Raw genomic sequence first — 11,423 nt, 5'->3', positions numbered from 1 at the left:
TTATTCACATGTAAATAATGCTGTATAATAGACTGTATTTATATTATTCACATGTAAAAAATACCCAAGTGTTTATTGTCTATTGTGAGCGAACTGTGTTGCTGAATTTCCCCCAGGGATCAATAAAGTACTTTCTATTCTAAATATAAATTCCATTTTTGACAGCCCAAGTTGTCACTTGTACTACAAAGCTAACGTGGATGTTTTGTTGTCGACTAGCTTTTAACATCTTCATGTAAAAATGTAACCAAACGGTCTTCAAGTCCTGTTCCTATTATTGTGACCCCGTCACAAACAGGAAGTCCGCAAACAGGAAGTGACTTTGACACCTGCAGCAAAGACGTGGTAAAGGGGAAGACGGTGAGATGAAAAGTCAGAAGCTGGTTGTCGTCGATAATAAAGCATTTTATTCTCTTGCAATAAAAGCATGACACAGCAGAAAAGCAACACATGGAATGTTGTTCAGTAAAGAAAATAAAAGCTCCCACACGGGGGCTTTATTTGCACCACTTCTATGATTCTTATATATATATGTATAGACTCCTATGTATATATATGAAGATATTTATATACACTTCAGCGTGTTGCCAACAAAAGTGTTGAAGTAGAAAAGTGGCACAAAGGACGAGCTTCTTTACAGTAAAAATGCATTAAATTAGCAAATAAAAACGCACTTTGTATAAAACAGGAAAGAAAAAAAGCTGCTTGTCTTCTCAAAGGAAGAAGGTTCAACTCGGAGGCGACAAGCAGAGAAGAAAAGTGTGATGTCACGAGGAGGGCGGGGCTTGAACACTCAGTTTGGTAACTATGGCGATGGCCGCTTCCAGCGTCCTGTACAGCACGTCCAGCACGTCCGGCGGGGCGGCGGCGCTCGGGGAAGGGGCGTGGCCTCCGCAGCCCTCCCCCGCCAGGCCCGTCGAGACGGCGGCGTCCTCAGAGAGGGGCGGGGCCCCCCTGTCGTCCCTCCTCGCCTTTGAGGAGGCCACGCCCCCCAGGGGGTCCTCCCCCTCGTGGTGCGCCGACTCCGCCTCCGGCAGCAGAGAGGAGGCGGAGGAGAAGGACGACGACGACTCCGCCTCCATCTTCTCCTCCTTCGGGGAGCTGGGGGCGGGGTCAGGAGGGGAGGGCGGGTCCTGCTCGGTGCCCGGGTCGATCAGGGAGGAGGAGTCCCGCGTCTCCGTGTCAGAGGTGCTGGCGGGCGTCAGCGCCCCCTGCTGCTCACACTTGGACTCCCCGCACGGGGGGAGGGTGGTGGAGGAGGAGGAGGAGGAAGAGGAGGCGGCCACGCAGTGCGCCGCCGCTTCGTCGTCGCTGCTCACACGCCGCCGCTTCACCGGTGTGGCCTCCTCGTCCTCTGCTCACACACACACACACACAACACACACACACACACAATGAGACAACAAGTGTGTGTGTGTGTGTGTGTGTTGTGTGTGTGTGTGTGTGTGACATGAAGGTGGGTGTGTGTGTGTGTGTGTGTGTGATATGAAGGTGTGTGTGATATGAAGGTGTGTGTGTGTGTGTGTGTGTGTGTGACATGATGTGTGTGTGTGATATGAAGGTGTGTGTGTGTGTGACATGGTGTGTGTGTGTGTGTGACATAAAGGTATGTGTGTGACATGAAGGTGTGTGTGTGTGTGTGTGTGTGAGACATGGTGTGAGTATGTGTGTGTGCGACATGAAGGTGTGTGTGTGTTTGTGTGACATGAAGGTATGTGTGTGATATGAAGGTGTGTGTGTGTGTGTGTGTGTGAAACATATGTGAAACATGGTGTGAGTGTGTGTGTGCGACATGAAGGTGTGTGTGTGACATGAAGGTGTGTGTGTGTGTGACATGAAGTGTGTGTGTGTGTGTGTGTGTGTGTGTGTGTCATGAAGGTGTGTGTGTGACATGAAGGTGTGTGTGTGTGACATGATGTGTGTGTGATATGAAGGTGTGTGTGTGTGTGTGTGTGTGACATGAAGGTGTGTGTATGTGTGTGACATTATGTGTGTGTGTGACATGAAGGTGTGTGTATGTGTGTGTGTTTGTGTTTGAGTGTGTGACATGTGTGTGTGTGTGTGTGACATGAAGGTGTGTGTGTGTGTGTTTGAGTGTGTGTGACATGTGTGTGTGTGTGTGACATGAAGGTGTGTGTGTGTGTGTGTGTTTGTGACAAGAAGGTGTGTGTGTGTGTGTGTGTGTGTGTGTGTGTGTGTGTGTGTGACATGATGTGTGTGTTTGTGTATGTGTGATATGAAGATGTGTGTGTGACATGAAGGTGTGTGTGTGTGTGTGTGTGTGTGACATGGTGTGTGTGTGTGTGTGTGTGTGTGTGTGTGTGTGTTTGTGAGATGGTGTGTGTGTTTGTGAGATGGTGTGTGTGTTTGTGTGTGTGTGTGTGACATGAAGGTGTGTGTGTGACACAAAAGTGTGTGTGTGTCTGTGTGTGTCTGTGTGTGTGTTCTTGTATTTCCTTCTTGAGACATGAAGAAGGAAAAGTATCTTCCATATGAGGAGGTGAACAAGTGGCAGCACATCACACTAGCTCCTCATTTTACTTCATTTTTGGATTTCTTCTCAACTACTTATCCTTTCCATAAATCATAATTATGGTTCCTGGGCGCGTTTGTGTGTTTTCCTTCATTTACTTTTCATTTTCGGGCCGTTTTGTGTCGGCCTTTAATCAGTTGAGCAGTCGGCCCTTCCTGTGGAACGAGGGAAAAAGCGGCGAGGATGCAGTGCCGGCACAAAGGTGAAGGAGCGGTTTTTGGCGAATAAAATGGACAAATTGTTTGGGCTGGTCAGAACTCCAAAGGAGTACAGCATGTGCAGTATCAGACACCATCCTTCTGCAGACGAGGCTGCTGCTTGCGACACCATTCATGCCGCTGTTGTTAGGCAACAGACCAAACACCCCGATGCCCTCGTTGTTAGGCAACAAACCAAACACCCCGATGCCCTCGTTGTTAGGCAACAGACCAAACACCTCGATGCCCTCGTTGTTAGGCAACAGACCAAACACCCTGATGCCCTCGTTCTCATTTCGGGTGACTTTAATCTTGCTTCTTTGGACTCAATTTCACCCACTTTCCACTAATATGTGCACTGTGCAACACGGGACAATACAACTCTGGATCTACTGTATGCTAATTCAAAAGTTGCATAGAGTGCCACTGCTCTGCCCCCTGTCTAAGTCATCTAATAGAGAAATATCTAATTTTCCCCCCCCTGGTGGTGAAACCTATCAAAATTAGCGTGGTCCCAAAAAGGAGGGATTTTTCCGATTGACTGTGTTGGTTTTAAAAGTGCTCCCCCTCTGGTCAACATATGAAATAACAAGTGTGTAAGAAACTGAAATGCGCCCCCTTAGGCCAAAATTAATGACAAAACATCAAATAAATATGTATGTAGAGACATACTGTAATAACGAAGTCAGAAATAGGAGAAAGTGTGTGTGTACCTTTGGCCTGGTGGGGGTCCTCCAGGTCCAGGTCCAGGGCGCTGCGTTGCTGCACGCACGCCTGACAGCGGCCCAGCAGGTCCTGCAGGGCGGGGCAGAGGGCGGGGTCGAGGACGGGCGGCGCCTGGATGGACAGCAGCAGCATCAACGCCCTCAAGTCCTGGAAAGGAAGGAGAGGTTTTAGCTGCGGCACGTGCACGTGCACGTGCGTGCGAGCGTGCACGTACGGCGTTGAGCAGGGCGCCGGTCCCGCTGAGCTCCGGCCAATGAGAGGCCAGCTCGGGCCGCAGGCCGCCTTGTTCGGCGAGCACGCTGGCCACCAGGACGCCGGTCAGGTTGGAGCAGCTGGCGCCTGACAGCACCTGCACCTGGAGACAGGAGGTGAGGTCACATGTGATGACATGGCGGCGGCGGCGAGGAGGAGGAGGAGGCGGACCTTGTGCAGGAAGCAGGTGAGGAAGGCGTAGGCCACGTTGTTGTTGAGGAAGTCGCGCTGCTCCATCAGGATGCACTTGATGTACTCGCTGAAGGCGGGGTCGTCGCACAGCAGCTTCACGCAGGTCTTGGACACGGGCGACTGCAAGACAAAAGAGGCGGGGCTCAGCCAGGCGACTCGTGAGGACGGAGAGGCTCCTCCCACCTGAGACTGGCACAGCTCCGTCCACAGTTTGGGGAAGATGGCCAGGTGGAGAGGAAGTCCTTCGTAGGCCAGCAGCACACCTGGAGGGTAAAGACATTTAGCGCACTTCCTGTGTTGGACGGCGGGCGCCGTACGCACTCAGCTTGACCAGCGTGTCGCTGAACTTGTCGCAGTTGATGGCCACGCGACACAGCAGGTGGATGAACTGCTGGTAGGACAGGAAGTGGTCCAGCAGCAGGCGGTCGTACGCCTCGTCTTTGCCCTGACACACGCACACGCCATGATTGACAGCTCACCTGACAGGGCGGCAGGAGGCGGGGCCTCACCTTGGCGCTCTCCAGCATGGAGGGCAGCAGACACATGTTGAGTTCTGGTCTGGGAGGTCTGATGTTGCTTTTGGTGGCCATCACCTTCAGGTTGTCTCTGCAGGGCAGGTAAGGACCCAGAGACACTGCAGGGACATCACCACGTCACTGCAGGTAGGCCTCACCCACTCACTCACTCATTCATTCACTCACTCACTCATTCATTCACTCACCCACTCACTCATTCATTCACTCTCACTCATTGACTCACTCATTGATTCACCCTCTCACTCATTCATTCACTCACCCTCTCACTCATTCATTCACTCACCCACTCACTCATTGATTCACCCACTCACTCATTCATTCACTCTCACTCATTGACTCACTCATTGATTCACCCTCACTCATTCATTCACTCACCCTCTCACTCATTCATTCACTCACCCACTCACTCATTCATTCACTCACCCTCTCACTCATTCATTCACTCACCCACTCACTCATTCATTCACTCTCACTCATTGACTCACTCATTGATTCACCCACTCACTCATTCATTCACTCTCACTCATTGACTCACTCATTGATTCACCCTCTCACTCATTCATTCACTCACCCTCATTCATTCATTCACTCACCCACTCACTCATTCATTCACTCACCCTCTCACTCATTCATTCACTCACCCACTCACTCATTCATTCACTCTCACTCATTGACTCACTCATTGATTCACCCACTCACTCATTCATTCACTCTCACTCATTGACTCACTGATTGATTCACCCTCTCACTCATTCATTCACTCACCCTCTCACTCATTCATTCACTCACCCACTCACTCATTCATTCACTCACCCTCTCACTCATTCATTCACTCACCCACTCACTCATTCATTCACTCTCACTCATTGACTCACTCATTGATTCCCCCACTCACTCATTCATTCACTCTCACTCATTGACTCACTCATTGATTCACCCACTCACTCATTCATTCACTCACCCTCTCACTCATTCATTCACTCACCCTCTCACTCATTCATTCACTCACCCACTCACTCATTCATTCACTCACCCACTCACTCATTCATTCACTCACTCACTCACTCATTGACTCACTCATTGATTCACCCACTCACTCATTCATTCACTCTCACTCACTCACTCACTCACTCATTGATTCACCCTCTCACTCATTCATTCACTCACTCACTCACTAACTCACTCATTGACTCACTCATTAATTCAGTCACTCATTGACTCATTCACTCACTCATTGACTCACTCACTCACTCATTGACTCGCAGTCACTGACTCACTCACTGACTCACACACTCACTCACTCACTGATTCAGTCACTCACTCATTAATTCACTCACTGACTCACTCGACTCACTAACTGACTCACTCATTGATTCAGTCACTCGCTTGCTCACTCAGTCATTGACTAACTCACTCATTGACTCGCAGTCACTCAGTCATTGACTCGCAGTCACTCCCTCACTCATTGACTCACTCAGTCATTGACTAACTTACTCATTGACTCGCAGTCACTCAGTCATTGACTCTCAGTCACTCAGTCATTGACTCGCAGTCACTCCCTCACTCACTGACTCACACACTCACTCACTCATTAATTCACTCACTGACTCACTCGACTCACTAACTGACTCACTCATTGATTCAGTCAATCGCTTGCTCACTCAGTCATTGACTAACTCACTCATTGACTCGCAGTCACTCAGTCATTGACTCGCAGTCACTCAGTCATTGACTCGCAGTCACTCCCTCACTCACTGACTCACACACTCACTCACTGATTCAGTCACTCACTCATTAATTCACTCACTGACTCACTAACTGACTCACTCATTGATTCAGTCACTCGCTTGCTCACTCAGTTATTGACTAACTCACTCATTGACTCGCAGTCACTCAGTCATTGACTCGCAGTCACTCCCTCACTCACTGACTCACACACTCACTCACTGATTCAGTCACTCACTCATTAATTCACTCACTGACTCACTAACTGACTCACTCATTGATTCAGTCACTCGCTTGCTCACTCAGTTATTGACTAACTCACTCATTGACTCGCAGTCACTCAGTCATTGACTCGCAGTCACTCCCTCACTCATTGACTCACACACTCACTCACTGATTCAGTCACTCGCTTGCTCACTCACTCATTGACTCGCAGTCACTCACTCAGTAATTGACCCGCAGCCGCTCACCCACTCACTCGACTTGCAGTCAAGTCACTCACTCATTGACTCACACACTTGCTCACTTACTCATCGACTCACTCACCTATTGATTCACACACCCACTCATTCATTTAATTATTGACTCACACACTCATTCATTGATTCACACACTCACGTTGATTCACTCACCACTGACTCACTCATTCATTTAATTATTGACTCACATTTACTCATTGACTCACTCACACACATTCATTCATTGACTCACACACAGTGACTCCTTGACTCACACACAGTGCCTCCTTGACTCACACAGTGACTCCTTGACTCACACACAGTGACTCCTTGACTCACACACAGTGACTCCTTGACTCACACACAGTGACTCCTTGACTCACACACAGTGACTCATTGACTCACACACAGTGACTCCTTGACTCACACACAGTGACTCATTGACTCACACACAGTGACTCATTGACTCACACACAGTGACTCCTTGACTCACACACAGTGACTCATTGACTCACACACAGTGACTCCTTGACTCACACACATTGACTCCTTGACTCACACACAGTGACTCCTTGACTCACACACAGTGACTCCTTGACTCACACACAGTGACTCATTGACTTACTCACAAACACATTCATTGACTCAGGCACAGTGAGTCACTGAGTGTGTGTGTGTGTGTGTGTGTGTGTGTGTGTGGGTGTGTGACTCACTAGGGATGTTGCTGTGATGGTAAGTGTAGTGGTTGTGTTGCAGGAAAGGCACCAGCGTGTGCAAGAAGTCATGTGGACTCAGAAGAACCAGCTCCTTCAGTGCATCTGCAGGACAGAGTAGGAAAACAACAGCTGACTGATGTGAACTTGGGGGTCAGTCAGAACCTGAAGGGTCACTTAGAACCCGAAGGGTCACTTAGAACCCGAAGGGTCACTTAGAACCCGAAGGGTCACTTAGAACCCGAAGGGTCACTTAGAACCCGAAGGGTCAGCTAGAACCTGAAGGGTCAGTCTCACCCAGGCAGGCGTTGCGGAGCTCGGGCGGGCTGTAGGAGTTGAGGAGCGTGAGCAGCTTGTGGGCAAAGTCGATCCTCTCCTGCCACTGGATCAGCGCCTGCTTGACATCTGCAGAACCAGCGAGGGACGTTAGGCTGAGGAAGGGGAAGAGGAAGGCGTGGAGGCTGACCTTTGCGCTGCAGGTACGGTCTGGTGGCCTTGAGGACCGACAGGAAGATGGACAGCAGCTCCACCAGGTCTCCAGTGACGTGACAGGCCGTGGCCTCGTGGTACATCATGTGCAGCGTGTTGAAGGACTGCAGACAAGAGCTCGTCAATCATCATCATCATCATCATCATCATCATCATCAAAGTGTGAGGACACTACGTCCACCTCGGTCATGAGGACCAGTCCTCGGTTGAAGACCACCAGCAGCCGGTCCTCGTCGTTCTCCAGCAGAACCCTGAAGGCACTGCAGCAAAGAGGAGCGTCAGACGATGAAGAAGCAGCTGACAGTGGCCAGAAGGTGTGGTGAGAACCTGATGAGTGTGGTCCAGCATGAGCGTCCATCCAGGCAGCGCAGGTAGCAGCTGATGGTGGTCTTCTTGAACTGCTTCACGTCCTCCACTTCTTCTTCTCTCATGTCCGACCGCTGCGCCACGAAGAGCTGCATCAGGTTGAACAGCTCCTCCACCGCCTGCAGGGGGCAGCGTGGACACTCAACTTTCAGCAACAACTTTTCTACCACTTGTCTATTATGACCCCAATAACTATTAGAATGATATAAATACAGTAATATTACTAATTACAACATTTAGCGGTCGGTTAGAACCTAAAGGGGTCACTTAGAACCTAAAGAGTCACTTAGAACCTGAAGGGTCACTTAGAACCTGAAGGGTCAGTCATAACCTAAAGGGGTCACTTAGAACCTAAAGGGTCGGTTACAACCTAAAGAGGTCACTTAGAACCTAAAGGGTCACTTACAACCTAAAGGGTCAGTCAGAACCTAAAGGGGTCGGTTAGAACCTAAAGGGGTCGGTTAGAACCTGAAGGGTCGGTTAGAACCTGAAGGGTCACTTAGAGCCTGAAAGGTCAGTCAGAACCTAAAGGGTCACTTAGAACCTAAAGGGTCGGTTACAACCTAAAGGGGTCACTTACAACCTAAAGGGTCGGTCAGAACCTAAAGGGGTCGGTTAGAACCTAAAGGGTCGGTTAGAACCTGTAGGGTCGGTTAGAACCTGAAGGGTCACTTAGAGCCTGAAAGGTCAGTCAGAACCTAAATGGTCGGTTACAACCTAAAGGGTCACTTAGAACCTAAAGGGTCGGTTAGAACCTAAAGGGGTCACTTACAACCTAAAGGGTTGGTTAGAACTTAAAGGGTCACTAAGAACCTAAAGGGGTCACTTAGAACCTAAAGGGGTCACTTAGAACCTAAAGGGTCGGTTAAAACCTAAAGGGTAACTTAGAACCTAAAGGGTCACTTAGAACCTAAAGGGGTCACTTAGAAGCTAAAGGGGTCACTTAGAATCTAAAGGGGTCGGTTAGAACTTAAAGGGTCACTTAGAACCTGAAGGGTCACTTAGAACCTGAAGGGTCACTTAGCACCTGAAGGGTCAGTCAGAACCTGAAGGGTCACTTAGCACCTGAAGGGTCAGTCAGAACCTAAAGGGTCACTTAGAACCTGAAGGGTCACTTAGAACCTGAAGGGTCACTTAGAACCTAAAGGGTCAGTCAGAACCTGAAGGGTCAGTCAGAACCTGAAGGGTCACTTAGAACATAAAGGGTCACTTAGAACCTAAAGGGTCAGTCAGAACCCAAAGGGTCACTTAGAACCTAAAGGGTCAGTCAGAACCTGAAGGGTCAGTCAGAACCTGAAGGGTCACTTAGAACCTGAAGGGTCAGTCAGAACCCAAAGGGTCACTTAGAACCTAAAGGGTCAGTCAGAACCTGAAGGGTCAGTCAGAACCTGAAGGGTCACTTAGAACCTGAAGGGTCACTTAGAACCTGAAGGGTCTGTCAGAACCTGAAGGGTCTGTCAGAACCTGAAGGGGTCACTTAGAACCTGAAGGGTCACTTAGAACCTGAAGGGTCACTTAGAACCTGAAGGGTCTGTCAGAACCTGAACGGTCACTTAGAACCTGAAGGGTCACTTAGAACCTGAAGGGTCTGTCAGAACCTGAACGGTCACTTAGAACCTGAAGGGTCAGTCAGAACCCGAAGGGTCACTTAGAACCTAAAGGGTCAGTCAGAACCTGAAGGGTCACTTAGAACCTGAAGAGTCACTTAGAACCTAAAGGGTCAGTTAGAACCTGAAGGGTCACTTAGAACCTAAAGGGTCAGTCAGAACCTGAAGGGTCACTTAGAACCTAAAGGGTCAGTCAGAACCTGAAGGGTCAGTTACGACCTAAAGGGTCACTTAGACTTACTTAGATGAAGTAGTTCTAATCCTAATAAAAATAGAGAAATAAGAACCCACCCCAGGATACTGGCTGGCGTGCGGCGTGAGGTTCTTGAAGGCCCACTGGATGTTCTGGTGCGAGGCCAGCTGGCGCGTGAAGGCGGCCGACTGCTCGCAGCACATGCGCAGGATGCCGTAGTAGGTGGGCAGCATGCCGCGGTTGAACAGCACCACCTCCTGGTCGTCGTGGTCGGCCAGGATGTAGTTGAAGGCGATGTTCTTGGTCACCATGGGGTTCTGCACCACCAGCCGCACGTTCTCCGGGCAGTCCACACACACGTTGTACCAGAAGGAGAGCAGCGCCTGCTTGTTGTGGTTGGTGGAGATGGAGGGCTCCGACAGCTTGGGCTGAAAGCGGCAAGACAGCCCGTGTCACCCAGGCACCCTCCTTCCACGCCACTAGTCTAAAGCGCCACACCCTACCTGGAAGAGGTTCCACAGGTCCATGAAGTAAGTGGAGAACATGAGCTTCTCCGTCTTGGAGATGAGGCAGTAGGTCATGAAGCCGAAGTACTGCACCAGCTTGGTGGTGCCGTGCACGCTGGCGTCCACGTAGAGCTTGGCGCGGCCCAGCAGGACCAGCAGCAGGTTGTAGACCTGGTGCAGGACCACCGTGGTGTCGGGGGACAGCGGCAGCTCGCGGGTGGGCAGGTGGAGGGAGCGCGTGGAGCGGAACATCTGGCGGAAGGAGTTGCTGGGAATGAGCGAGACCAGGAGGTACGCCGCCGCTGCGGGGGGGGGGAGAAAACACGGTCACAAAGCGCAGGACCAAACAAAGCCGGCGGGGGTCGGGGGGGGGGGGCGAGCGCTCACACGTGCGCACGCGCGGGTAGTTATGAGCCAGCAGGAAGCGCTCCACCCAGGTCTCCATGTTCTGGAGGACCCAGCTGTGGGCCAGCTTGTTCCGAGGAGTCTGGGCCGCCAGCCAGTCCAGACACTGGGACGGGTTGTACTCGATCACCTGGAAACACACGACCTCGTTCTTTCCTCTGCGGCGGTCCCAAGACGGACTTGGCGGCGCGCTTACCTCCCAGATCCTCTGCAGGATGTAGGAGGCGAAGGACGGCATGCCTGGCGGTCCGCCCGCAAACTCCATCAGCATGGTCAGCAGCTTGAAGAAGGAGTTGGCAGCCTGAGGAGGGAAAACCGCCTGAATGAGAAGCAGCTCTCCCACGTGGAGGGAAGCGTACAGAAGATCCACACACTCACACCAAGTTAACTTTCGGTTTCGATCCCAGTCAAGGCGAAATTGCAAGATGGACAAAAGCATGAGAGACGAGAGTGCTCTGAACTTTGGAGCAGGGACTCTTAACCTTTTTTGACCTGGGGGCCCAACTTCTCCACTACAGAGGGAGT

General features: G+C 50.7%; 1 protein-coding gene across 7 annotated transcripts in view; it reads right to left on the bottom strand.

The window, feature by feature from the left end:
• Window positions 1-384: 384 nt before the first annotated feature.
• usp34 (ubiquitin specific peptidase 34) overlaps window positions 385-11,423 on the bottom strand; it is a 161,262-nt gene continuing 150,223 nt past the window's right edge. For all 7 annotated transcript variants that reach the window (XM_061984359.1, XM_061984364.1, XM_061984361.1 and 4 more), the window contains exons 63-78: window positions 11,095-11,199; window positions 10,881-11,028; window positions 10,491-10,795; window positions 10,086-10,415; window positions 8,149-8,306; window positions 8,003-8,081; window positions 7,799-7,925; window positions 7,630-7,737; window positions 7,333-7,437; window positions 4,410-4,534; window positions 4,222-4,345; window positions 4,084-4,163; window positions 3,880-4,020; window positions 3,671-3,811; window positions 3,444-3,603; window positions 385-1,354 (exon numbers count right to left, since the gene is read on the bottom strand). In XM_061984359.1, coding sequence (XP_061840343.1) covers window positions 768-1,354; window positions 3,444-3,603; window positions 3,671-3,811; window positions 3,880-4,020; window positions 4,084-4,163; window positions 4,222-4,345; window positions 4,410-4,534; window positions 7,333-7,437; window positions 7,630-7,737; window positions 7,799-7,925; window positions 8,003-8,081; window positions 8,149-8,306; window positions 10,086-10,415; window positions 10,491-10,795; window positions 10,881-11,028; window positions 11,095-11,199 — 2,823 coding nt within the window. In that variant the 3' untranslated portion in view covers window positions 385-767. The remainder of the gene's footprint in view (window positions 1,355-3,443; window positions 3,604-3,670; window positions 3,812-3,879; window positions 4,021-4,083; window positions 4,164-4,221; window positions 4,346-4,409; window positions 4,535-7,332; window positions 7,438-7,629; window positions 7,738-7,798; window positions 7,926-8,002; window positions 8,082-8,148; window positions 8,307-10,085; window positions 10,416-10,490; window positions 10,796-10,880; window positions 11,029-11,094; window positions 11,200-11,423) is intronic.

Source organism: Nerophis lumbriciformis, linkage group LG25, assembly GCF_033978685.3.
Source record: "Nerophis lumbriciformis linkage group LG25, RoL_Nlum_v2.1, whole genome shotgun sequence".
NCBI classification, from domain to species: domain Eukaryota; kingdom Metazoa; phylum Chordata; class Actinopteri; order Syngnathiformes; family Syngnathidae; genus Nerophis; species Nerophis lumbriciformis.
This window is presented reverse-complemented; position numbering and strand designations above follow the sequence as displayed.